The 27,778-nt window shown below is 47.9% G+C and overlaps 2 protein-coding genes and 1 long non-coding RNA gene across 17 annotated transcripts in view; 1 reads left to right on the top strand and 2 right to left on the bottom strand.

The window, feature by feature from the left end:
* Lca5l (lebercilin LCA5 like) overlaps positions 1 to 3,069 on the top strand; it is a 34,246-nt gene extending 31,177 nt beyond the window's left edge. For all 10 annotated transcript variants that reach the window (XM_087576757.1, XM_087576752.1, XM_087576756.1 and 7 more), the window contains 2 exons: positions 57 to 167; positions 1,641 to 3,069. In XM_087576757.1, the coding sequence (XP_087432883.1) occupies positions 57 to 167; positions 1,641 to 2,437 (908 nt within the window). In that variant the 3' untranslated portion in view covers positions 2,438 to 3,069. The remainder of the gene's footprint in view (positions 1 to 56; positions 168 to 1,640) is intronic.
* A 904-nt stretch (positions 3,070 to 3,973) lies between these two features.
* Get1 (guided entry of tail-anchored proteins factor 1) lies at positions 3,974 to 17,924 on the bottom strand. Of its 6 annotated transcripts, none has more exons than XM_087575893.1 (6): positions 17,746 to 17,924; positions 10,980 to 11,051; positions 9,976 to 10,141; positions 8,900 to 8,967; positions 7,350 to 7,464; positions 3,988 to 5,859 (listed from the first exon to the last, which is right to left on the bottom strand). In XM_087575893.1, exons 3-6 carry the CDS (start codon positions 10,097 to 10,099, stop codon positions 5,786 to 5,788), a joined length of 381 nt encoding a protein of 126 aa, XP_087432019.1. In that variant the 5' UTR covers positions 10,100 to 10,141; positions 10,980 to 11,051; positions 17,746 to 17,924; the 3' UTR covers positions 3,988 to 5,785.
* A 3,131-nt stretch (positions 17,925 to 21,055) lies between these two features.
* On the bottom strand, positions 21,056 to 25,157 carry LOC148002558 (uncharacterized). Its single transcript, XR_015633363.1, has 2 exons — positions 24,547 to 25,157; positions 21,056 to 22,016 (listed from the first exon to the last, which is right to left on the bottom strand). It is a non-coding gene; the product is annotated as an uncharacterized LOC148002558 (long non-coding RNA).
* Positions 25,158 to 27,778: the final 2,621 nt, after the last annotated feature.

The raw sequence follows: 27,778 nt of genomic DNA, 5'->3' as shown, positions 1-27,778 counted from the left end.
GCTCCCTTCACCACTGAATCTTCTGCTTACTAAACCATGTCCTCATTTCTGCGCAGCAAACCTCACGGTCTTAAAGAACATGCCATCCCCTCGAGTGTCCTGGGAACAGGTGGCCACTGAGCAGATCTGTGCCTTCCATCTAGAATGTCACTCCTGTACCCAGACAGGTGATTGATAATTGTTACGCAGGTAAAAATTCTAGGTTACCGCTTCCCTTCAGCATCTTGAAGATTGGCCACATTGTTTTCTAGTTCACTGTTGCTGACAGGTGAGCTGGGAACACGGCAAGGCTGAGCAGGAGGTGAGCCAGCCAAACTTCCATGCATTTCCTCAGGCCTGACAGGAGGGCCAAACTCTGACTGTGAAGTCAACAATGTTGAAATAGCAGCTTTAGCCGTGTCCCCCATGAGGCCACTCACTCACTGTGTGGTGCGGTTTGCTGGAAACATCACCAAATGGGCACTTCCTGTGGCAATGTTCACTTAACTTGCCCATTTGGGAAATTTATGTGTTCATTGGACAAATTCTATTTGAGCATATACTGTGGTGAGGCATGGTCCTAGGCATTCACACGCATGCACAGACAGACACACACACACAGATGCATGCACAGACTGGCAGCAGCACCAGGGGCAGCAGCAGGAACAAGTGCGAATACCTTGAGCTCCTTCCTGTTCTAGAGTAGGATTCCCACGAGGCCTCTTGCCCACAGCTGCCCAGAGCCCACAGCAGCAGCTGTCTCTCACCTGCTGTATATTTGCAGGGTTTGAACTAAAGCATGTCTGCTGCATACACAGCCCCTCAGCTCTGGTTATGTAGATCTGTTCCTAGAGATGAGAGTGCTGGACCTAAGAATGTATTCGCTTAAATTCTACTAGAAACTGCCAAACTGCTGGAAAAGCAAAACAGAATAATAAATAAAAATTGCCGAGTTATATACTCCCATTAGTGGGCCGTTTCCTCAGCCTCTGAGTATTGAAAACGGTGGTTGTTTGAATTGATGCTTGACATGTTTTAATAACCTCGAGAGAGGATTTCCATGGTACATTACACGAATAGCCTTTTCCTTCTTTTCTGAATTCCCACTTACTTGGGACAGTCTAGGAAAGGTTAGCAGTGCCTGCTGCTGTGTATTAGTGCGCTGAGAGTCTGCCACTTCTGTCGATGCAGTGGCTTATCTGGTGGTGTGGACACACCACCCTGAAATGGGAATCCCCTGAGGATTTTCTGCTGGGGCTGGTTGGTTGGTCTTATGGAGCCGGGGTATCAAACCTGAAGACACACTGTCAGCCCTGAATCCACTGATTTTTTTTTTTTGTACGGTGTGTGTAAGTGCAGCGAGCACACTGGTGGAGACCAGGATAGGACACTGTGTCTTTCTCCACCACGCTGGGCCTCGTTGTCCCAAGGCTGGGCTCTCACTGAGGGAAGCTTCCCTTTAGCCTAGCAGCAATACTCAGGATCTGCCTGTGCTGGGGGTAGAGTCGCGCACAGCCACGGGCTCTTCAGGAGTTTGCTTTCTAGTGGGCACCCCGGGAAGGAACTCAAGGCCCTCACTTTGCACCTTGATGGGGGAAGGGAAGCCTCCTAAAATCCACTTCTTGTTTGAGGGCACTCAATGCTCCATCTTTCTAACGCAGATTTATCAAAGGAGGTCGAACACCCGAAACCACAAACCTCCCTGGAAACTCCTAGGAGACCGAAAGAGAGAAAGGAAGACCAAGAAAAGAGAGCCATCCCAGAAGAAGCAGAGCCAACTGCAAAGGGGAGCGAGGTCCCCGAGGATGCTGAGGATAAGGCCCTGGCCAGGGCGGCCTGCGATGTAGGAGATGCGGGCGATGCAGGTGATGCAGGAGATGCGGACCATGCAAGTGATGCCGGCGATGTCCGCGATGTCGTCGAGGACAGCGAGGTGATTGGGGCGCACGAGCTGCCCGGGGCGAACCAGGCAGGCGAGGTGCATGGGGCGAGCGAGGCCGGTGATGTGGAGCCCGGACGCGGCCGGAGGAAGACCCCGCGGTCACGTAAGCACTACTCCTTCACCGAGGCCACCGAGAACCTGCACCACGGGCTGCCCACCTCCTGCAGACAAGCCTCGGGTAGCCCGCACTGCCGCTGCCGCCACTGCACGGGCAAGCACCGCAGCGAGCAGGAGCTGCGGCTGGAGCCTGCTGGCTACGAGCCCTCATTCGGCAAGGCGGCCAGGACCAGGGCCAGGGCGACGGCATTCCGCGACAGAAAGAGCAGCCTCATGGAGGAGCTGTTCGGCTCCGGCTTCGCGGGCAGGGCGGGCCCCAACGACGGCGAGGCGCCCAGCAAGTCCCCGCAGCCCGGGCCCCAGGCCTCGGCCGGCAACGCCTTCGGGGACTCCAAAGCCACCGTGGCGCGCTCCATCCAGGCCTCGCCCCCCGAAGCCAACAGGAAGACTGCTGTTTAAATGCAGCAGTCGCCTGTTACATTCTGGTTTATATACTAGTTATGTGCCTTAATCTTATTTACCATAGTGTCTGTTTTAGTACTTGGGTGGACTGTGGGTAATTTGGGTAATTTGTGTGATTGCTATCTAATAAAAAAAAAAATCCACTGTACCTTGGTCATATGGTGACATTTTAAATACAAAACTACATCTTTATTATGAAGGCGGAACATCCATACCCACTCTTTTTAGTAAGACTGGGTTTATTACGTAATCCGGGACTCACAGTTGATTCTTGGCCAGCCTAAGGTGCATACATTCTGTCAGCAAGACTGCAGTCGTCACAACTATATGGAAGAGGTCTGATCAACAAGCTGGCCAGCAGACACAGACACCCCAAGGGTTCAGGCTTAGCCTGTCATTGCTGGTAGTCTCTTGTCAGCTGAGCTGAGAGCACCTATGCCGCCTGCCTCTCTGAGCCTGTATAGAAGTCTGTATTTTTTGTTATTGTTGCAATTTATTATTTCTTTTTGTTACACAATGACCGTTTCTCTTAATCTTGTTCTAAAACAACTGTATGTCCAAGCTGGCTGCTCAGGTCTAATTCTAACAGTATTTTGTTGGGACTATAAAGGGTCTGTATTCCCAGTCTACATTGTGTAACTTGCCTTCATTTAGCTACTAGAGCAACTTAATCATTATCTAGAATTCATCCTACCATCTCCAAATGTTTATGGGCCAGTGTATATTAACACTTTAACAACTGAGATCAAGAGCTGTGTGTGGCCCAATGGTAAAATGCCTGCTGAGGGATGGCAATGGTGGTGGAGGTGATGGTGGTGGAGGTGATAGTGGTGGAGGTGATGGTGGTGGGGGTGGTGGTGATGGTGGAGGTGATGGCGATGGCAGTGGTGATGGCAGTGGTGGTGGTGGTGGTGGTGGTGGTGATGGGATAGAAGCTATGTGTAAAGCTTCTACCCAAATCCCAGCACTCAGGAGGCAGAGGCAAACTGATCTCTTAGTTTGGGCCAGCCTGGTCTTTATGGTGAGTTCCAGGCTAGCCAGGGCTGCACAGTGAGACCCTGTCTCAAAAAAATTAAAATTTAAATTAAAAAAAATAAAGATTCTGTTTTTTCAGATGTTTCCTTTTATAAAAAATTTTAAAGGCTTTAAATGTATACACACCAACATTCATAAACATGGACCATCTTGGAGAACCCTAAGAAGCAGGTAACAGTGGAGCCTGGGAAACTGCCAAGGCAGGAGGGGACAGAAACAAGCTTCCCACGACACCTAGTCCCTTTTTTTTTTTTTTTTTTTTGTTTTGTTTTTTTTGTTTTTTTTTTGTTTTTTTTTGTTTTTTTTGTTTTTAACCACAAAAATGTGTTTTATTTTATAACACACTATATCTATTCCAAACAACAATAACAAATTAAAAGGAAAGACAACCCCCCCCAAAAAAAACCTAACCCAATCCTACAGCATTATGCAGACTCTTACAATGAAGACTAAAGATCATACTGGAAATTGGAATGAGGGTCATGACAAAATCTGCTGTGATGTTGACCTAGTCCCTTTTTAACTCAATGTTTATTACCCATTTTTAAACAAATACAATTTGGGGGTAAAACACACTGATGTCCCCTACTTGGTGTTACATACACTGCATACATGGGAACATAACACACATTACGCATGTGGAAGTGCTGACATCCATGTTATACACACACAGGAACACTAACAGTCGCTTGTTCCTTCAGATCGGCTGAAATGATGAGTTCTGTGAGAGGCATCTGGTCTGGGCACCCTTTCAGTGGTGAAAGCCAGATACTGACCCTGGCTACCTAAATGACATGGGCAAAAAGCACCACCTCAGACTGCAGCTCACTACCACACACCCTCCCCACACCAAGGGCTGGGTCCCTGGAGGGAACCCAGATGCTGCAGCCAACCTCCTCAGGTCCTGAACTAATCTTGTGTAGACCAAGTGCTTCCTTGGGGTGAGCATGCTGGAGCTAGTGGGCAGGTTCTCCTGGCATTGCTAGCTGTGCCTACTGCTGTATCCCATTCGTGCCCATTACAAGTACAGCCAAGTAACCTTGGTACCATGTGGATCTATCTGCAGCATCTGGTGAGTTTAAATCAGTGGACTGCTCTGGTGGCACTCAGCCTACAACCAACCCAAGGGCCATGCACTTCACAGTACATGCATTCACAGTACAGTCAAAGTAACAAAGAGCTACTTAGGAGGTCTTAGATTAGGAAACGCAGGAATATAAATACGATCCTTCGAAACCCAGTGCATGCCTTTAATCCCGGCAGCTCTGAGGCAGAGGCAAGAGGGCTTCTGTAAATTCCAGGTCATCCTGGTCTACATTGTAATTCCAGGGCAGCCAGAGCTGTGCAGACATGCAGTGCTGGCAGGTGGATTTTCTATGCTATGCTTCCCTAGAGGCAATCCCACAGCTTGCAGCCCAGACGACTCCTGCAGTATGGCTACTGGAACAGTCACACTAGCACTGGCAAACACTGTAAGTAGCAAAAGTGCTTCAAAACCACCTGGTGCAGCACACACCTGTAATCCGGCCATCTCGGAGACAGAGGCAGGTGGATCTCTGAGGGTTTGAGACAAGCCTGGTCTACACAGAGGATTTCAGGACAGCCACAGCTACACTGAGAGACCTTGTCTCAAAAAAGCAAAACAAAAACAACCAGACTTGGCAGAATTCTTCATGAGTCTGGAGTCTCAGATGAACTGGATCAGACCGCACCTTGCTTAACCCTATTCTACTCTGCACAGCACAAACGCCCAATGCTTTAAAGACAGACTTCATTGAAATGCTTTAAATAAAATATACGTAGGCTCGTGAACACATGTAGGAGCAACTATGAAAAATTAACAAGCTTAGACAAACGTCGATACTTTTCACACACTGAAGTGTGGCATTTCAACAGGGTACAGCAGAGTGACATCCACTAGTATGTGTCACTCTCGGCAACTGTGAGATAAAAAGGAGGTTTAGTAGTGGTACAAAAGTGTGGGTTTTTCTAAAGTTAGAAACGGCACTATCGGAGCTGTTACAAGTGTGACTTTCACTGCGGAACAAGCACCAGCAGATGCCACGTGGTGGTTCCCAGTCGGTAAGGATCCAGAGTTACGTCAGACGTCAGACAGTGCGGGAATGCCGTACGTAACTGGTCTTTCTGGCTCAATGGCGAGTATAGGAAATCCTGACTTCAACAAGAATCCCAGGTGACACACAAAAGCAATCGTACTCCAGAACACAAAAAACAACAATCTGTGGCCTTGTGCGCAATCCGCTCTTCACCTAACAGAATTCTCGGGTAAAGGCTGTGGCTGGCCTCCCCTCAGCTGAAAGGGTGGAGAATGATAGCCACGACTTTGTTGCAGACTAAAATCCAGCAGGTGACTCCGATTCCACCTGAAAAGAAAGAAAGAAGCCCGGGTCAGGCACAGTAGGCAAGGATTTGTACCGTCCACCCACAGGGAGGTGACACCCAGGTCCCCGGGACAAGAGAAGGAGCTCTTCAGACAGGCCACACTGTGCATTCCATCAGCAGGCTGGAAGAACATTCCCTCTTCAGTTCTCAAAGAGCACTATAAATAAATTCGTGTTTTCTGAGGCCTAAAGTGAAGACAGCCCCACTCTCCCTGCCCAGGCTGGAAGGCCAGCCCTCAGCAGCATGCTGCCAACGGTGGCTGCTGCTCAGGCCTGAGCCCGACAGTGGGGAGGGCAGGGGAGGGCGAGAACAGCACAGTTAAAACGTAGGTCCTCGAAACTGCTCCCTTTCAGTGACGTGTTTCCCTACAGTATGAACAATATTCACCACACATCAGAACCCATGACTGGCAAGAATATGCAGGTTGTTTTTATAGGCTTTTACAGTGTAGTCTACGAAGGCCTTGAGGCTGCAGCAATCCATCCTCCTCTTCCTCCTAGGGCTAGGATTACAGGCCTGTGCTGCCGCACCCAGCAGTATTACTCCTATCGCAAAGATCAGGACCCATGAAAAGCATCCTCAGAGGACAATTCAGAGAACAAGCAGCTACTGCAATGGAGTGCTGTGACCTGCAAGCATGGACGCCAATCCATACACTGAAGACCTACCCTGGGCACAGCGGGAGGCCAGGCCCCTGAGAGACTGAGATCACAGGGCAGCCTTAGAAGAAGCCTACAAGGTGCAGTCTGACCTTCCTCCTTCTCCCCAAGGACCCTTGAAAGGGTGCCATTTATGAACCACAAAACAGGTCCTAGTGATACCCAGTCTGTCTGTGTGTTTAAGCTGTGCACTGGGGTATTTTACTGGAGCAGCCTGAAAATAAGACACGAAAGAGTGGGCTCAGATCGTCAAAGGAAGTGGAGTGTAAGAAAGGTTAGAAGAAACAGACCATGACAGTGAGGGCTTATCTGTAACTAGATGGATTTGGTAGGGAGGGAGATCCGCCCGCTTGCCTCCCAAGTGCTAGACTGAAAGCATGCCAACTGGCATGGTCTTTAAAAACAGTTCCTATGTTGCCAGTACTGGGAAGGCAGAAGTCAGATGTCTGTGAGCTTGAGGCCAGCCTGCTCTACAAATCTAGTTCCGGGCCAGTCAGAGCCACACAGTGAGACCCTGTCTCAAGAGCCCCTGACCCGGAAAAGTATTCCTACATCTGCTCACTCTTCAGTGATATGAACAACCGTTAACATCCAAAGGAACTTTCAACACTCAAAAGCAGCAGCCGAGGGCAGCAAGCTACTCAGAGAGGGAGCCACAGGGAGGAGAAGTGGCCTCTGGGTGTCAGGGATGTAAGCAGCTTCTCCAGACCACAGAAGGCTGGGAGAAGAGGTGCAGCTTGCTGAGGGGACAGTGAGGATGAAGTCGCCAGGTCATCTAATGTCCCGCCACCGTATTTCCGGAAAACAATTACCTGCTACTCGAGTAGGAAAGGCCACCAGCCGGTCTAGTGGGGTGATCCACTTGCTGGGCACCACAGCCACAGGGACAGAGTAATACTTCCAGATGAGTGAGATCATCAACGCTGCCTGCAAGAAGCTTGTGGTGAGTGGAGGCCTCAGTCCTTGCAGTAACACAGATGTCGCACACCCACTATTTAAGAGAGCTGAGTCTGCCCCACAGTCTCTGAATAGCTGAACTACATGCCAGCACAAAAGTGGCCAGGACTCCACAATCCCTCTGTCAACCCAATCAGCTCCAAGCTGGTGAAAACTAGTGTTGCACTTCTTGTCCTTTCCCAGGAGCGCCGTCTGTGGTCCTCAACACTCTGCTGAAATGCTCAGACTGAACAGGACAGGATGCTTGAGTCTCTCTCTGTGGATGAGTCTCTGTGGGGTACCCTCCAGAAGGCAAAGAACACGAACCCCCCCAGGTAAGAATGCCAGGCTCAAGTAATGAGAAAAATGAGGCAGAGTGGAGAATGAGAGAGATGGCTGGCTCTGCTTTTAAGAGTACTGCCTGCTCTTCCAGAAGATTCAGGTTCAATTCCCAGCACCCACTGGGTGACTCACATCTCAACTCCAGTCCCAGGAAATCTAATATCCTCTTCTGACCCCTAAGGACAACAGGCACATATTTGATGTACAAACATTTATGCAAGCAAAACACCTGTATACAGAAATGAGTAAATTTAGAAAAGAAAAGAAAGACCAGTGTCAAGTCAGTGCACACATTTAATCCCAGCACTGGGGAGGTAGAAGCAGACTGAGATTTAAGCCAGCCTGGTCTACAGAGCTAGTTCAGGGTAGTCAGGACTACACAAAGAAGCCTTGTCTTGAAAGAAAGAAGGAAAGAAAGAAAGAGAGAGAGAGAGGGAGGGAGGGAGGGAGGGAGGGAAGGAGGGAAGGAGGGAGAGAGAGAGAGAGAGAGAGAATGATGAATAAATCTGTCTGCTGGTTTCCCCCTGGAGGCTGTAAGCACCACCTTACACTACCTGGGAGCACGGAGCACCAGCTTCAGGGTAAGGCAAGGCAACAGCTCTGAAGTCATGTCTCTGGCTGGAAAACTTTTTTATTTTCAGTCTTAGGACTCTGCAGCTGGAGGGTGGATAAATGGCTCAGAAGATAAAGAACTTGCCAGGGTTGGGGATTTAGCTCAGTGGTAGAGTGCTTGCCTAGCAAGCGCAAGGCCCTGGGTTCGGTCCCCAGCTCCGAAAAAAAGAAGAAAAAAAAAAAAAAAAAGAACTTGCCATCCCACAGAGGCTGTGTCTCAGCGCCCATAGCAGGCCCTAAGCAAACTGACTAGATTACAGGTGGCAAGTTTTATGCTTAAGTGAGAGACCCTGCCTTGGGATAAAAGACGGAGAGTAATCAAGAAAAAAACACCACAGCCAACTCTGGCCTCTGTACACATGTGCACACATGTGCATAAGCACACACAGGAAAATGCCTACACACATGTGCACATACGTAAGCAGACAAAGGGAAAAGAACCACAGCTGTGCAGAGACCAGGCAACACTCACTTGTAGTACGTAGAAAGCAACACTTATAAACCACTTGATCTTGGCCAACTGAGCTGTCCGTGCCTTCACTGAAAAGCAAAAACAAAAACGAGGAGAAGCATGAATTAGTCCTGCAAACCTGAGAATACACCTAAGCACTGGAAATATCGATGCCTTACTAAACACTTTCTAATCATTAGTAATCAACATACTTAGAAATATCAACCAGGGGTTGGGGATTTAGCTCAGTGGTAGAGCACTTGCCTAGCAAGCGCGAGGCCCTGGGTTCGGTCCCCAGCTCCGAAAAAAAAAGAAAAGAAAAAAAAAAAAAAAGAAAAAAAGAAATATCAACCAGGACACCAGACAATGTGTAAGTGTGATAACCTCTTAACTCTGCTGCCAATTTACAAAATTTAAAGTTGGACACCGTGCTGTTATTTGAGTAGAAGCCTACTCAGACTGCATCCTCAAGTCACTGCAAGCCCCTCAGAGACCCTCCTCCCAACACACTTGCCGCTCATCAGCAGGACTCAATACCACCGCCATTTTCTAACCTATGCCCTCTCTGAGCCTCCAGCAGGAGCACAGCTCTCCCAGGCTGCTGCACCTGTTCTACATAGCCTGCTCCTCCACCTTACACAGTCCAGCAGGGCCTTTCAGGACACACTGCTCCCCGGAGGTCTCACTGTGTAGCCCTGAGAGACGGACAGACAGACACTATGAAGCCCTGGCTAGTGAGCTCCCTTACTCTGCCACAGAACACAGGGACCCAAGTGTGCACTGTCCTTCACCTGCACAGGAGCTGCCCCTTGCCATTTACACACTGTGTGCAGGCCCCTGAGAGTGCCAAGTACCCTGAGGACCCACTGTGTGCTCCTTGTCTGGACTTCCCTCAGCAAAGGGCCAACCTCAAAACTGAAAATCTACAGAGGACGGATTGGCTCTGAAGAAAAGTCTACAATGATTTCTGGATCTAGAAAGCAAAGAGTTTACCAGCAAATAAGAAGTAACGCATGTACCTCAAATCCACACACAAAGTCAGCCCCCCATCCCCACCCCACCCCCACCCCCGCCACCAGTGGCTGCGAGACAAGTACCGTGAGTTTTGAGTTTGTCCGTCATTTTGTTGATTTTTCTCTCCAGCCTGGCGTATCTGGCAAACTCATCCATCATGTTGACGGTGGACAGCTCCTGCTTCATGCTCTGGATCTCTGCTCTCATCTGTGACTCCTGCTCTGCATCCTTCTGCAGCACCCTGGAAATCTGCAGGGAGGAGGCGGGCGGGCATCAGTGTCCTTCCTCAGGAAAGCCAGACACTTTTCTCTATGTTCCCGACAATACAGGCTTGAATCCAAGACCGGCCTTTGAACGCCCTGGCAACTGCGGCCACCAGGTGGCGCCCACCAGCTATTGGCTTGTCAGGGTCCCAGGACTAGGTGATCACTGGAAGGTGGGATGCAGAAAGGTTCAGGCCGGGCCAGTGGCCGCAGTCAATCAATCAATCAGAGACCTGCCTCACCAACAAATGGAAGCACTACCCCAATGGATGAGCAGGAACACAGCACCTTCCAGGACGGTCCAAACACTGCACAGCTGGAAAGAGCCCTCTTCTCGTAGAGGGAACCAAAGAAGGCCTTCCAACTGGACATCAGTGACATTTGTCACCAAGATTATAGCCAAGACCTTTGCTCACGCACCAAAGTACAGCACAGCAGAGGACTGTCAACTTACCTTCCAGGATCCAGGGGAAAAACTGCTCTTTCGTATACTGTATGCCTACCTCCTGAATGTGTGTGTTTGCCCAAACTTTAAAACAACAGCTCTGTTGGTATTAAAGATGAAAAGTGGCAGTGTATAAAGTTTAGCTGGCCCACAGCAATGGCACCACACCCAGCTCAGACAACCCCCCTACTAGCCACAAAGTAAGGCAACTTCAGTTACAGCCAGAGCCAAACCCTTGATCCCAGCAGTGATGGTACACACACAGTCCAGGCACACAGCTGAGACCCCATGAACCCACACGTTAAAGACCCTAGGCTGGGGCCAGCACTGTGAGTCACCGTGGCAGCAACACAGCAGACAAGGAACAGGGTTTGCAAACCTGCCTCTCTCTATTGCCCACTGTTCTCCACTCAAGGGAGAGTTACTCCAGCCTGGTCCAGCCTGGTCCACCCTGGAATAAAAAAAAAAATAGGAATGGACCAAAGTCTCTAATGGTCACAGGGACAGAAACCTCAGTGGTTAAGAACGCTTGTCTTGGTTGGGGATTTAGCTCAGTGGTAGAGCGCTTGCCTAGCAAGCGCAAGGCCCTGAGTTCGGTCCCCAGCTCAGAAAAAAAAAAAAAAAAAAAAAAGAACGCTTGTCTTTAGAGGATTAAGGTACAGTGTGTCACATGGTAGTTCACAACCATCTGTAACTCCAGTTCTAGGGGATCCACGGGCACCAGGCATGCAGGTGATACACAGACCCATACATGCAGGCCAAACATCATTCACATAAAAAACCATTTTAAAGGCCAAAATAATTTTTTAAAAACTCACAGAGCTATCATTCAAAATCAGAGAACCAACGCCCCTCCCTCTCCACACCCCTCACTGCCTGGAATTGGCCCTGCCCCTTGCCAGCTGTAGCGTTCAGGAGGGCTACTCGGGTCAGTATTGGAGACCCTGCCCTGGTGGTATGGGTGCAGGAGAGCTGGCAGGCTGACCAACTCAGCTATCCCCAAGGCCCAGATCCAGGACTTTGAGATGGCCCACCCCAACATCTACTCCATCTATGAACTTTGGGAACATGTGAAGGGGCTGGTCCTGCAAACCCAAAGCTGCAGGGTCTCCACGACACAGAGCAAACAGGATATCCAAGAAGAGCCCTGGTGAGGATCCAACATTAGTTTAGAGGAAGCCAGAGGCCTCAAACCAGACCAGTGACTCACTGCAACAAACATTTACAGTGCTCGCTGGACAAAGATGTGTGAACAAAGGGTATACTGTGGGACAATTGCCAGGACAAGATATTTTGATTTTTTTTTCTTTTGTGGGGGTTACAAGGGCAGAAGGCAGATATATGAAGGGACAGGGAAATGAATGGGATTGGGGAACATGATGTGAAAATCACAATCGGTAAAGTTTTGAAAAATTTTGAGGGGCTGGAGAGATGGCTCAGCAGTTAAGAGCACTGACTGTTCTTCCAGAGGTCCTGAGTTCTATTCTTAGCAACCACATGGTGGCTCACAACTGTCTGTAACTCCAGTTCCAGGGAATCTGACACACGCAGACATACATGCAGGCAAACACCAATGCACACTAAAAACATACATAAATACAAAAGCTTTACATTTAAAAACATCAGGGACGGGGCTGGAGAGATGGTCAACGGTTAAGAGCCCTGACTGCTCTTCCAGAGGTCCTGAGTTCAATTCCCAGCAATCACATGGTGGCTCACAACCATCTGTAAAGAGATCCGATGCCCTCTTCTGGTGTGTCTGAAGACAGCCACAGTGTACTTATATATAATAAATGAATAAATCTTTAAAAAAAAAAAAACCATCAGGGACTCTATAAAGGATGCTTAAACCTAAACAGGAAGGGGTTGGGGATTTAGCTCAGTGGTAGAGCACTTGCCTAGCAAGCGCAAGATCCTGGGTTCAGTCCGCAGCTCCGAAAAAAAAAAGAAAAAAAAAAAAGGGTTCTACTCCCCCACCCCCACCCCCAGGAGCAAGACCTGTGGTCACAAGCAGCAGATCCTGAAGGGGAAGGGGGTAGAAGGACAAGGTAGAAACAGCCAGAGATGGAAACCTCACGTAGAGAGAACGCTCTCAGGAGCCAAGCTTCGGGGAGACAGCTTGCTTAATTGGGAGAACAACGGCTATTACTAAACCCTTAGGGCATGTGCAGGGGTCTTCTGGGAGAGTGCACATCACTGGCTGGGGCCAGGGTGCTGCGGATGCCTCATGCATAGGGAGGAACTTCAGACATTGCTGGACATAACCTTATAAGGAGATGAAGACCATTGTGCTTGCTGGGCTCCGTGACCTCCTCTGAGGGGCAGAGGGTACGAGCAGATCTTACTCCTACTCAGGAGTCTGGACACGCCACAACCCCAGTCTTGCTCCAGGCTGGCTCCCCATGGCTCCCCAGCTCCCGGCCACACCCCAGGCCCCACAGAAACAGGAGGAAGCTAGGCCTGGAGATGCTCCTGTCACCCCATCATTTGGGAAGCTGCAGCAGGAGAGGTCCAAAGCCAGCCAACTGCAACCCAACATGATGGGCGCAGTGGGTACATCTCGGAAGAAAGGCAGATGATTCAAACCCACCAAGGCCCTGGGGACAGAATCACTCACAATCTGAGGCACTAACTTCGTGAAATATTTACCCAGATGACTCAGGCAAAGGAGCAAAATGACAAGAGCTCAGCTTCCTTCTTCCCGCACTGTGCTCCGGCCTGCAGTGCTTCAGTCCTGTTTGGACAGGACACACTCTGCCGATAGATAAGCTTGTCCAGGACTGAACTTGTGGTCATGTCGCCACTGCCAACCCAGAAGCCAACAGGTCTGAAAGCTATTGGTATAACGTGCACAGTCCGGCTCCTCCCTCCTGGGATTCCTCAGGCAAGCTCAAAAATGACCAACCCAGGTCACCAGCATGAAGAGATCAAAACCCAAACACAGAAAGTCCTGAAACCTGCACAGGCTCTCAACTAGTACCAGGGTCATCTGGCATAACTCCCTGTGAGAGGCCAGCCTCCTCCGGAAATGCTTGTTCCTTGCTTGTGCACCCTGCAGGGCCCTGTCAGCCAAGCATTCTACCCATCACCCAGAACACACCTCTCCCTCAAGGCCCCAGGAGTTATCCTGTTGGGTTGCTATGTCATCGTAACACTTGGAAGCCGCATAAAATCCTGTCCCAACCAGGCATGGTGGTGCACGCCTTTAATCCCATTTAATCTCATAAATAAGAGGCAGGCAATCTCTGAGTCTGAGGCCAGCCTGGTCTAGAGAGTTGCGTTTCCAGATAGCCAAGAAACCTTGTCTCAAAAATACATACATACATACATACATACATACATACATACATACATACATACATACATATTCCCAAGGAAGGACTTTGCTAAGAGTATGGTCTGTGGAAAGTGAGAACCCAATTAAGGCTTGGAGCAAAGAGCAAAGGGGAAACTTCAAAACTGCTGAACTACTTCACAGAGGGAAGTAGGCTACACCAGCCAGGCCCCAGAAGCGCGTGTATACATGGCCACTGCCAGGATCTGTCAGGAACTTGGCACAGACACCTGCACACTGCAAGTCTAAGACCCTCACCCCGTGCCAGCCGTGCCAGTACTGGGAATTCATCTATACATGTCAGTTCAGGGACACCTGAGCTCCCCATGTATGAGCACACATTGTGTCCAATGTCTCCTTCCCTAAGACAACAATGAATCCCTAACTTTATAAATTAGACAGCCTCAACTATGTATATTGTGAGCAACCTAAAGGAAAGGACCCTCAGAAAAATTCCATCCAGGCCAACCACAGGCACCAGACACAGCCATCTAGGGAAGGCTATGGCAAGCGAGTTTTCTGGAGATGGTCCACCATTTTTGCATGGCTGCAATGGGTGCACTCTGAGAGGCAGAATCCCAGGATTGCTTCTCTCTGCTGATCTGCCTTTCCTGTCACTAGGACATAGCCTAATGATCCCGGGGCTTCAGCCCGCCCTGCCGGGCAGATTTCCTGCAGACCAACATGAACACATACTTCATGTAGTGACGCTGTTTAGAAGAACTGATGATTTCATAATTCCTCATCATGATTTTATAGGACTCCTAAATTGATACAAGTGAACTCAAGCCCCCTATAGAATACAAGCTGCAGACAGAGCTCTGTAAACCTTCATGTGTCACGGGCTAATTGAACAAGGAAAAGAAAGCAGGCCGGGAACAAATGTATAATCAAGGAAAACATCCTTCAGGGTTAGGAACGAAGCTGCTATCTGGTAACTGAAGGTCATAAACTGGGGAATGGGCAATTGCTGTAGGTGCAGGGACAGAAAATAAATGATGGACTAGTTTTGTCTACGCAAGACTTCCAAATAGTAAGACATGAGGCAGATGGTCTGTCTCTTGACAAAATTGTGCTGACTTACAACATAAAAACTATTGCTTTAGGGGTTGGGGATTTAGCTCAGTGGTAGAGCGCTTGCCTAGCAAACGCAAGGCCCTGGGCCCTGGGTTCGGTCCCCAGCTCCGAAAAAAAAAAAAAAGAAAAAAGAAAAAAAAAAAACAAACTATTGCTTTAAACTTACAATAAACCTGTGGGCTGGTAACACATAATAATGAATGCTGACTTGGGTACGAGCCTTAATGGAAAGACATGTAAGCAATCTGCTGTAACTCCTTAAGCCTTATCAATCTATGGCATGAACTATTACTTTAAACTTACTGTGAACCTATGGAATGCAAAACTGTTTCAAAAACCACATAATCAAATATCCTGAGAAGGTATAAAAACTAAGAATAATAATCAAACAGTGGTGTCACCCTTTTCTGCTTCATCCAGTGTACGTGTGCCTGTGTGTGTGCCTGACTTTCTTTTCCTTCCTCTCTTGCTCACAAAGAGTTAATGAACTCAGAACCCCTGGCCTGGCCATCTAGAAGCCCAGTAACTAAGTTTCTTTTCTTAATATCCTGCAGCTATCACCAGGAGTTAACTGCCAGAAGCCATCAGCTTTTGGCCCCAGAACAGCAAGAGAATTAAATAGCCAAGAGTCAACAGCTTTTGGCCCCCACTGACAATGCTGCTCACTGCCTTCCTCAGTGTACCTGGGTGCCCAGCGGTCGGCCCATATGGCCTCCCAGCACCTCATCTGCCTTTCTGCTGCACTGAGGGTGTGCACTCCTCCTGACTGCACCAATGCTCAGGAACACAGTGCAGAAGGCTACACTCTGCAGCCTCAACCCAACCTTCTTGTCATTGATTTGTCATTGCTGGTCCTTCAAATCAGAGGCTTGCTGGGGAGGGGTGCTCTAAGCATTGTGGGGAGGTATTCTGGCCTCCTTACATTCCCAAAGGCTCCCTCGCTGGAAACCCAGCAACCAGGCAAACTGGATCTCTTATTCATCTTCCCTGTTCTAAACATGAATTTCAGACAGGCTCCTCTCCCTGATGGTAAAAAGCATACATTGTTTTTCTGAACCCAGCCACCTCCCCAAGTGTCACTGCCAAAGGGTTTTTTAGTTCAGTGGGTTCAAGACAGAGGCTACACATCCTTCAGGAACACCACAGGTCTTGGTCCAGGCCCAGGTCAAGTCCTGGCACTTCCTCCAAACAATGATGGCTGTGTACAGAGAGCAAACACTCGCACATGTGAATCTGCGGTGCCCATACTTTGTGACAAGGGACTAATACGGAACACACACATCTGGTAAACACGTACTGGAGAGCCCTGAGTTGATGACAGGATCTGTATGTCCTCCTGACCTGCTAGCTCATGACCAATTCCGGGAGGACAGTCCAACGCAGCCTCCCTGAACATCTGAGTTCCGCTTCCTTAGCTCCACTGTGAGGTGAAAGGGAAGGATGGGAAACGGGACAGAAGAAGGTGGAACCCCAAGGCAGGGATCTGGCTCTGTGGTTAAAGCTCCTGCTGTACAAACATGAGGAACCACCTGAGAGGAGGAGCCAGGGTGCCTGCAGCAAGCTAGCCCTGTCAGTGTACTCTGGGCTTTACTGAATGACCCTGCCTCAATGAATAAGGCATAAGAGTGGCCAAGGACTGTCCTTGAGACCAACTGACCTCACTCTTACACACACACACACACACACACACACACACACACACACACACACGATGAAAAAAACTACACAAGAAACCAGGATGAAGGCCAAGTACGGATGGCTCAGTGGTTAAGAGCACTGACTGTTCTGAGTCCAAATCCCAGCAACCACAAGGTGACTCACAACCATCTGTAATGAGATCTGATGCCCTATTCTGGTGTGTCTGAAGGCAGCTACAGTGTACTCATATACAATAAATAAAATCTTTATAAAAAAAAAAGTAGTTTTTAAAAAAGGTTTAAACAAGGGGTTGGGGATTTAGCTCAGTGGTAGAGCACTTGCCTAGCAAGCACAAGGCCCTGGGTTCGGTCCCCAGCTCCGAAAAAAAAAAAAAAAAAAAAAAGGTTTAAACAAGACAGAGGAAACATGCAGGCAGGCCAGGAAGGCCACTGGGTGTGGGACCATCCACCCCTAGTTAGAAGCCCCCCAACCCCTCTCCTGGTACATAGAAAAATCTTTATTCACCTTCCTGCATGCAGTCCTTTGGGGAATTATACAGGCATGAGTGAAATATGGAAAGTCATGTAGAAATATGTTGGGCTGGAGATGGTTCAATGAGTAAGAGAGGGCCTGGGTTCTGTTCCCAGCAACTACATAGCAGGTACCTAAGATCTGTAACCCTGATTCCAGAGAATCCAGCGCTCTCTTCTGGACTCTGCTGGCAATGAAAGCACACGGTGCGCATATATTCACGCAAGCAAAACACCCAAAAATAAACAGAAACTTGAGTGAGCAAGAACGATATGGCCTGCATAGATTGCTCTGTCGTGCTCCTTATTCTAGAGCAGAAGGGGGCTGCCTGCAGCCGGGGATCAGTCGCTCCAGGCCTAGGCACCGATGAGGATGCTTGGCCCGTGCTGCTCTTCTGCCGGGAAGTGTGGCTTGGGATCCCCCACCCTCCAAAGCGCAGTAAGAGCAGCTGGTTGCAACCTCGTGATCTGTGAAAAGCTCGGAGCCATCTGAAGGAAGAGAGCTTGCAGCATGGACCGCGCAAGGCCCCGCGCTCGGCCGGTCTCCGCCCCCTACAACTACTTACAAACGAGGACAAGGTCGGCAGAAGGATGCGCAGCACGTTGCACCCGAACACGAAGCACAGCACCAGCAACCACGCCCAGCGATCTGTCTCGGACGCGCTCATTCTGGATCCCAGGCACCTGCACCGCTACAGCAGCGCCATGGAGACCGCGCCTCCGCGCTCGCCTACGCCTGCGCACTGCAGCCCTGCTACGCTACGACAGCGCCTGGGAGACAGCGTCGTCAACTGCGCCTGCGCCGGCGCACTGCGACTACGGCAACACCGCAAGGACGCAGCACCCAGTGCCGGCGGTGCGCGCTCGCTACACCTCCTCTAGGGGGCGGCACGGGGTGTTACTTAGCACCCAGCTTCGCCTTTCGCCTTCCGGGCTTCCGTAGCCGGTTGATACCTATCCCACTCCTGGAGGCTTAACAACTTTTAGCGAACTGTGATTGATTGTAGTAACCGATAACTACTTACATTCTTACTGAGTTAACTAACACACCTTTATTCTTAAATTTATTTTAGAATAAGCCTCGGCGTGAACAGAAAATTACTTTATCGTAGCAGGTAAATAAAAATGTTTTTTTTTTTGGTTCTTTTTTTTCGGAGCTGGGATAAAAAATAAAAAATGTTTTTTAACCCGTTGTCGCATGTAAAATGGCTCACCTACATTTTAAAACTAAGCACTAATAAACACAAGCAATATAGAAAGTTGTAATCCTAAAAGATAAGTTTATTAATCAAAAGCACCACTTAGTGACTGGTAGAGACTTGCCAAGCATGTGGGAAATCTTGGGTACCAGCCGTCCTCAGCGCGCTCAAAGAAAAAGTTTACAGTGAGCTTTTAATACAATGTTCTAAATTTAGGCAATAATGAATACTCATAACAAAAGAGCCCCGGTTCATTTATATGTGGTAAATAAAGTGAAAGATAGTTGGCTGTCTTTTCTGCCTTGTTAGTCTGAGAACCTTACTTATAGAATTGCTGCCTGTGGCTCTACCAGCAGCGGTGGAATGAATTCTCTCCATGAATGGGCATACTGACAGTGACTACCACTCCATAAGCTTCCCTTCCAGCTGGACTACCCCAGGCTGTAGGCAGACTGCCAGGTCCTGTACACACTGAAGATTTAGATGGGTTAAGTAAGAGCAGCCTCATGAAAAATTATGGCAGAGTGTCAGAGTCTCTCCCTTCCCACAAAACCACCTTGACTCCCCCATACCGTCTTGCTCTTCAGTCCCAAGTGTCTGCTTTTTAGAATGAAGAGGAAAGTATCAACCAGTCCCCACCCCATCCATGCATCACACCTGCACAGGAGGACCACTCCGTTCTTAGTAAGTCAAGATGCTAACAAAATTACTGGTGAGTATCCTATAACGTATATACAGCTGGGGTGGCTAGGAGAAACTCTTCCTGGCTCTCAGGAGCAGCTCAGTTTGACTGAGTCAGCTCAGCTCCTAGTTCCTGTTGACCACTCTCAGAAACAGTTCTCAGTTGAAGACTGAGTTCTAACATATAAAGGAAGTGTGAAATATCAGTCAAGGTATGGTACAGAGCTCGTAACAAGCGCGTGTTTGTGTTTTGATTCTGCTATTGTGACAGGGTGTGGCAGCTCTGAGGTTCCTCCATCTTGTATTCTTGCTGAGGCCATTTTGTGTTTAATGAAAAATTCATCTCCTTGATGGAGAATCCTGTGGAAAATTGCCCAGCTCTACTCTAGGGACACAAGGTCAAGATGCCCCACATTATCTTCTCTTAAACTATCTGCTTGTGCAAATCTTCCACTCCTGAACAGCAAGAGATGACAGAGTGTGGTTCTTGCTTTCTAAAACACTGTGCTCTGAACACTTGGTGCTTCACTCGAGTCCCAAATACCTGAGTGTAGTCCCAGCTGGCTGGAATAAAGACTTTCAGTTGACTATAAACTGTCTGAGTGGTCATCTCTGGTGAGCTTCACATAACGCTGTAATTAATAGTCACACATTTAGTGGCTTGGGATTTCGTAAATTTGTTATCTTATAGTCTGAGAGTTCAAAATGTGAAGTGCATCTCACTGGGCTAAAAATAGACTGTCTTCCTTCTGGAATCCCTCAGGCAGAGTCCAGCATCTGAGGCCAGCATTCTGACCTCACGGCTCTCTTCTGTCTTCAAGGTTGGCATCACAGCACACTGCTTGGGCTTTCAATCCACCATCCTTCCTGCCTCTCAACTCTCTCTTTCACCATTGGAAGCCTTATGATTACACTGGGTCCGCGTGGGTGATCAAAGATGATCTCCCAGGTTCCAGGAGGCCTATGCCTATATAATACCAGCACTCAAGATGTGGAAGGAGAGAGATCATCCTTGCGGTACACAGAGACTCGAGGCCAGTCTATGATATGTGAGACCCTGTCTCAAAAAAAAAAAAAAAAAGAAGTGTACAAAGTCGTCTGCGGTTGACATATTTTACTAGCTGCGAGACAGAGTATGATAATAAACCCAAAGTCCCAGTCTGTTTCTTCCTGGTGCTTAAGTAAATAAAAATGAGTACTACAGATGATTGCTACCAGACAAAAGACTATAGAGACACAGGCTTAGACAAGCATTCTAAGTTGGATGAGGTGTTCGGGAACGTTTGTGGCATGTATTAGTAAGTGGTAGAAAATAAAGGAGAGCTAGGTCAAAAAGGGGGGGGGGAGAGATGTTGTGTGACAAAACTTTTCCTGGGGGGTCACAACACATGTCTACTCACCCTAGATAGGAATCACACAATAGATCAAAGTACAAATACCACCTGTGGTGTTTCGAATAAAAAGTGGCCCCCATAAGCTCAGATAGTCAAATGCATAATCAGGGAGTGTGGCACTACTTCAGAAGGATTAGAAGGTGTGGCCATTTTGGAGGAAGTATGTCACTGGAGGTGGGCTTTGAAGTTTCAGAAGCCAAGCCAGGTCCACTGTCTCTGTCTTCCTCCAGCTTGCATATCCAGATGTAGAACTCTCAGCCACTGCTCCAATACTGTGTCCATCTTGCCACCTAAGACACCACCAGGGCTGGAGAGATGGCTCATGGTTAAGAGCACTGACTGCTTTTCCAGAGGTCTGAGTTCAATTCCCAGCAACCACATGGTGGCTCACAACCATCTGTAATGGGATCTGATGCCCGCTTCTGGTGTGTGTGTCAAGACAGCGACTTATATTAAATAAATAAATCTTTAAAAAGAAGGGGGGTGGGGATTTAGCTCAGTGGTAGAGCACTTGCCTAGCAAGCGCAAGGCCCTGGGTTTGGTCCCCAGCTCCGAAAAAAAGAATAAATAAATAAAAAAAAAAGACACCACCAAAGTCCAAGTTGGTGAACCATGAACTTTATTGGGGTTACTTACAGAAATATGGGTGAGGGGTTAGTTACAGGAGCAGAAATGACTCAAAGACAGCTGTCTCACCAAAGCCCAGCCCAGCAAGAGTGACCCCTAAGGAGTTTCCCTGCAAGATGGAATGTTTCAATCTCTGAGGAATCTGTTACACAACAGATCAGTATGTGGCTAATTTAGTAGTTTTTCTTTTTTCATTAAAGCTGTTAAGTAAATCTAATGTAGAACTTGGGCTTGTAAAGCCTAACAAAGGTTTTCTTTTCTTTCTTTTTGTTGTTGTTTTGTTTCATTCCATTTTGTTTTGTTTTGCTTTTGATACAGAGTCTCACTTTATAGCCTCGCCTGTCCTAGAACTCACTATGTAGACCTGGATGGCCTCAGAACCTCACAGAGATCTGCCTGCTTCTACTTCCCAAGTGCTGAGCTTTAAGCATATGCTGCTGGGCTAACAAAAGGTTTTTATACAGTTCAGATTACTCAGATGGAAAAAAAATACACTTGGCAAGACCAATTAATGGGTCCGTTAGGAAAAATGAAGAGCTGGGAAATGCTTCTTTGGGGAGAATTCTTGCCATACAAACATAAGGACCTAAGTATGGTCCTCTGTGCCATGTCAAGCACCCACTGTGGGGGTGAACATTCGTAATCTCAGTGCTGAGAAAGCAGAAACAGGATACAATGATTTGTATAGGCTTGGCCCAGGGAGTGGCACTATTAGAAGGTGTGGCCCTGTTGAAGTAGATTTGCCCTTGTTGGAGTGGTTATGGCCTATGTAGGTGTGTCACTGTGGGTATGGGCTTTAAGACCCTTATCCTAGATGCCTGGAAGTCAGTCTTCTCCTAGTGGCCTTCAGATGAAGATGTAGAACTCTAGCTCCTTCTGCACCATGTCTGCCTGGATGTTGCCATGTTCCTGCCTTGATGGACTAAATTTCTGCACCTGTAAGCAAGCCCCAATTAAATGTTGTCCTTATAAGAGTTGCCTTGGGGGGTTGGAGATTTAGCTCAGTGGTAGAGCGCTTTCCTAGCAAGCTCAAGGCCCTGGTTCAGTCCCCAGCTCCAAAAAAAAAAAAAAAAAAAAAAAAAAAAAGAGTTGCCTTGTCATGGTGTCTATTCAGAGCAGTAAAACCCTAACTAAGACACAGGGTTTCTGGGGTTCCCTGGCCAGCAAGCCTGGTTGAATTAGCGAGTCCAGATCCCAGTGAGTTAAGACACCCAACAACAACCTCTGGGCTTGCACATGCATGTGCATATGCACACACACACACATGTGCATGTGTATACACAAGCACAAATAATTAAAAGATGTTAAAAATTCAAGATTAATGGCTGGAGACATGGTTCAGTGGTTAAGAGCACTGACTGCTCTTCCAGAGGTCCTGAGTTCAATTCCCAGAAACCACATGGTGGCTCATAACCATTTGTGATTGGATTCCATGCCCTTTCTGGTGTATCTGAAGACAGCAACAGTGTATTTGTATGCATACAATAAATAAATAAACCTTTTTCAAAAATCAAGATTGAAACAAAACAAAAACCAAAACAACAACAACAACAACAACGACAAAAAATACAGCCTCTAACTCCCTTTGCATCCAGTACATCCTAAAACTCAGTCATTCAGAAATGAGAAAGTGTTCTACTGCAGTGTGGATTTAAACGTTTGTAATACGAGAAAGCAAAACGGACTAATCTCCCAGGTTAAGACCTCACATCTTAGTAGAGTCGTTGATGGGAAGAGGACTTTGGTAGGTCCAACTAACCGACAGGTGCATTTACATAACAAGACAGCCCTTCTAATACAAACCTCAATGTATGGTGTTCATGCACACGCAATTACGGCTAGCAGAGCACATAGCCTGGCGCTGCTGAAACACGAAATTACCCCAAAACAAAGAACAGGAGTGTTTCCCGAAGTACATGTAATATGAATGGCTTTAAGTCACAAGTGAAAGAGGTTGCACTTACATTCAATTAGCAGGAAAAACTATGTGTTACATATCTGTCTACTGATTAAACAGTGATTTTATTTCTTTTTAAAAATATTTACTTTTGGGGTTGGATATTTAGCTCAGTGGTAGAGCGCTTGCCTAGCAAGCGCAAGGCCCTGGGTTCGGTCCCCAGCTCCGAAAAAAAAAAAAAAAAGAAAGAAAAAAGAAAAAAAATATTTACTTTTGTTATTGTAGCTATGTGTATGTGTGAGGGTGGTAGGTGCACATGAAGGCAAGTGCCCAAAGAGGTCAGAGGTGTGTGATCTCTCAGGAGATGGAGTTACCAGGAGTTTTAAGCCACCTGCTGTGGATGCTGGGAATCAAACTCAGGTCCTCAGGAAGAGCAGTATGTGCTCTTAACCACTGAGCCATCTCTCCAGACCCCTTGGTTGTTTGTTTGTTTGTTTGTTTGTTTTCTTAGTCTATTGTTTTATGGAGGCTGGAGAGTTGGTTCAGCAGTTAAAAGTACCTGTTGTTCTTCCACAGGACCCAGATTCAATGCCAAGCTCCCACCGAATGGTGCACTACCATATGTAGCTCTAATCCCAAGGGATCTGATGGCTGCTTCTGACCTCTGTGGGCATGTACAGGGTACATAAACACATATGCAGGCAAAACTCTCAGACAAACAATACATAGGTTTTTAAAAGTTGTTGCTTTATGTGTATGTGTGAGTGTTGGTATGTGAACTCCATGTGTGCTGGCAGAAGCCAGACAGGAACTGTGTTCTACATCCCTTCACTGTAAGGGAGGATTGTTTGCGTCCTTTTGTTTTGTTAGCTTTCATTATACCGAAGCGAGGTCTCCATCACTTAAAACAGTTCCAAGAGAGGATTCAAAGGACGTTTGCCTTTTCTCTGTACAGAAGTAAGAGTATTGCTCTTAATAGAACACTCTGCTGCCACACATGGTGGTCGGTGCCTAGAAGCCCAGCATTCAAAAGACTGACTCTGAGACATCCTGGGCTACAACACAAGACCCTGTCTCACAACAGCAAGAAGAAAGTTCCACTTTTGCTATTCTAGTCAAGGCTGAGAAGTCACAGCTGTGGCTTAATCAAACTCAAAGCAGCTACGTGCTCTAGGTTTAGCTGGACCATCATCCCTTAAACCACCTCAGGTAAACACGTCTATGTCCTGCCTCTGACTTTACAGTCAGTTTACAGGAGGCAACAAGACCCACGCTTGTTCCCAGGCTCTCCGGAAGCAGGCAGAGCAAGCTCCTCTAACATCAGAATGGGTATCTTTCATTTCCCTTGAGTATTAAATACTGTTCCTTTGAGCCACGTTGGGTAGAAACAAGGAATGAAAGGAATCCTTCCATCCTGTATTCGGAGGCAGGACAGAACAATTTGATCGAAGTCTGGCAGGCTTAGTGTTCTAAAATAACCATAAGTGAGCTGGACTGTTTAGAAGAAAAGGTTCACCATAAAAATAGATTTTTTTTAAAAAGAAAAGAGACCAGTGTGGTAGCACATACCTTTAATTCCAGCACTTAGGACGCAGAATCAGGTGGATCTCTGTAAATTAAGGCGAGCTTGGTGTACATAATAAGTTCATGTCATCAAATAAATAAATAATAAATAAATAAATAAATAAATAAATAAATAAATAAATGGATGAACAAATGAATAAATGAAAAAAGAAAGTAAGAAGGGAGTAGAAACGGGGGGGGGGGGCGAGAAGAGGCAAGATGAGGCCAGGCAGGAACATATGGAGAAGGGGGGGTAGGGAGAAAAGGGGGAAAGAGAAAAGGGGGGAGGGAGAAAGGAAGAGAGAGAGAGAGAGAGGGAAGAGAGGGAAGGAGGGAGGGAGGTACAGAGGGAGACAAGGGGGAGAAAGAGGAGACTGGCCTGGAACAGGTGGAGAGGGAAGACAGAGAGAGAACAGAAAGAGGCCAGAGGAGAAGGAAGGAGAAAGGGAAAGAGGAAGGGAGGGAGGGAGAGAGGCAGGGAGGCAGGGAGGGAGGAAGGAAAAGAGGAAGGGAGGTCAGAGGGAACCAAACAGGCTGTTGCTTGGTAACTATTGCTATCAGGTTTGTTAGCAACTGTATTTATCTGATAAGTCTCTTGCCAGCCCTTAATTTATTAGCGTGTGTGTGTGTGTGTGTGTGTGTGTGTGTGTGTGTGTGTGTGTGTGTGTGTGTGTGTGTGTGTGTGTGCGTGTGTGTGCGCGCGCGCGCGCGCGCGCGCGTGCGCACTCAAGCCTACTGCAGGAACATGCTTGCCGTAGCGCGTTGCGGTCAAAGGGTAGTTTTTGGGAATCAGTTCTCACTTCCATCTTGTTGAGACAGGGTGTCTCTATCTGTTTCTCTCACTTTGTACGCCAGGCTAACTGGCCTGTGAGCATGGACCGATTCTGTGGCTGCCTCCTCTCTTACCTAGGAGCGCTGAGATGACACGTGTGCCACCACACCCAGTTTCTGGCATGGATCCCGGGCCTGAACTCATCTTGATAGCTTGCACTACAAGCACTTTTACTCAGGAACCGTCTGGCCCTGGGGGTTTCACTCTCCTTTGCATCCCTAGCTTCTCGAAGTTCTGCGCAGCTGAGCTATGAGAGCGAAGTCAGCATTCAAGCCCTGAGCTACACCTCCCTTCAAGTCCTTCTTTTACACACAGGCTTGACTTGACTCGTTCCTACCATTGTTTATCTGCAGCCTCCACTACAGGCACTTAGGATTTCGCACTGGCAATAATGCTGTAGCACAGAAGATACTGGAACTATTTCCAGTCTTCACTTCAGCCTTGCTGTACGTGATGTTTTGATAGTACTATTAGGAGGTGTGGCCTTGTTGGAGTGGGTGTGACTGTGTCCCTGGAAGCTAGCGTTCTGTTTGCCTTCAGAGCAAGAGGTAGAACCCTCAGCTCCTTCTCCTGCACTGTGTCTGCCTGAATGCTGCCATTCTTCCCACCATGATGATAATAGACTGAACCTCTGAACCTTTAAGCCAGACCCAATTAAATGTTGTCCTTATAAGAGTTGCCTTGGTCATGATGTCTGTTCACAGCAGTGGAAACCCTAACTCAGACACTGCCCATGAAGCTATCCCATCATTACTTGTCCTCGGCATGTTACTGTCTCCACTGGACCCTGAATGCTCTGTTTTCAACTCAGTGTATGAACTCAAACCTGTTGCGTGAAATAAAAATTAAAGTCACCATCCCACGCCATCGCGGGCTACTCTCTGGTCTCACTGCCTCCATGGCTAGGCCCATGTAGCAAAAGCCCAACTCTTGGTTCTCCTGCTACAGATTCTGGTCGTATTCCCAGCCATCTGCCCCCCGTGGTTAGCTGTCACAAATCCTTGTGACCTGGTAAAATCAAAACTCTAGAGGCTTGTAATTTATCCATCAGATTTGTATTAGTAAATTCTCAACCCACAAAATGCTCGCACAATGAACTCAAAACTCAGTTGATATAAACACAAGTGCACACCTAGATGGGGCAGACATACCTTGCTTACTACTTCATCATCTACCTAAGAAATCCCCAATACTTATGGCTCCCAGGACGATGTGGCTCCCGCTCCTCTTCCTCCCCCATAGGTTCCATCTTGTCTCTTCCTCTCCTTCCCTCCCTCTGTCTCCCTATACTCTCTGTGCTGGTTTCTAAAATTCTCAGCCCGCCTTCCTTTTCCACTGCCCAATCACAGGCTCTCACCTGTGCCTGCCCTCGTCTGCATCTAGACAGCATCCCACACACACCCACTTGCCTCCCCTGAAATCCTAGTGTCTTTCGCTGGTTCCCCTTCCGTCCTGCTGAGCCAACACTGCTGACAGCAGCCATCAACCCCACTCCTGCCCTTTCTGACAGAAGGCTCCATTGGTTCAAATGTGCACTTCCTTCACTTTTGGTCCAGGTCCAGGGGCGAGCCTATTTAGATTGTGTCCTGTTCTCCTTGACTGTGGCTGGATTTGGAACAGTGAGTCAGGACAATAGACTACTGAGGTTCTGGGAAGAGAAATTCTATATTCACATGTTGTAACCTGGGTATGACAAAGAGTTCCCCTTCCAGCCTGAAGATGAAGCCATCAAACAGGAAAGAGGGCATGCAGGGCATGGTGGCGCTCGAGTGCACACACACACACACACACACACACACACACATACACACACACACACGCACACACACGCGCACGCGCACACACACCCCACACTTGCTGTCCCAAACATTCAAGAAGCTCAGTGAGGGAAATCATTACATGAACCTAGGAGTCTGAGACACATGTAGGCAACACTTAACAGCCATGTCTTTAAGAAAGGACTTGGAGGGATGGCTCATTTTTTTAAAAGAATTATCTATTTTATATATATGAGTACACTGTAGCTGTCTTGAGACATATCAGAAGAGGGCTTCAGATTCCATTACAGATAGTTGTAAGCCACCATGTGGTTGCTGGGATTTGAATTCAGGCACTCTGGAAGAGCAGTCAGTTCGCTTAACCGCTGAGCCATCTGTCCAGTCCGGATGGCTCAGTTTTTAAAGCATGTGCTGCTCTTCCATAGGACCTGAATTCAGTTCCTACCCCCCACATTGGGTGGCTCACAAACATCTATAACCCCAGCTCCAGACGATCTGACATTCTCTTCCAGTGCCTCTGAGAATCTACACTCTGAGAGTCTGCACAAACCTACAGACAGACACACATATGCTTACTTATAATTAAAAGGAAAGTGCTTGGGAACCCAGGACTGCATTCCTGCTCCAA

This window comes from Rattus norvegicus, chromosome 11, assembly GCF_021556685.1.
Source record: "Rattus norvegicus strain SHRSP/BbbUtx chromosome 11, alternate assembly SHRSP_T2T, whole genome shotgun sequence".
In the NCBI taxonomy this organism is placed as follows: Eukaryota; Metazoa; Chordata; class Mammalia; order Rodentia; family Muridae; genus Rattus; species Rattus norvegicus.
The sequence above is the reverse complement of the archived record's forward strand: the minus strand, read 5'-3'. Positions and strand labels throughout refer to the sequence as shown.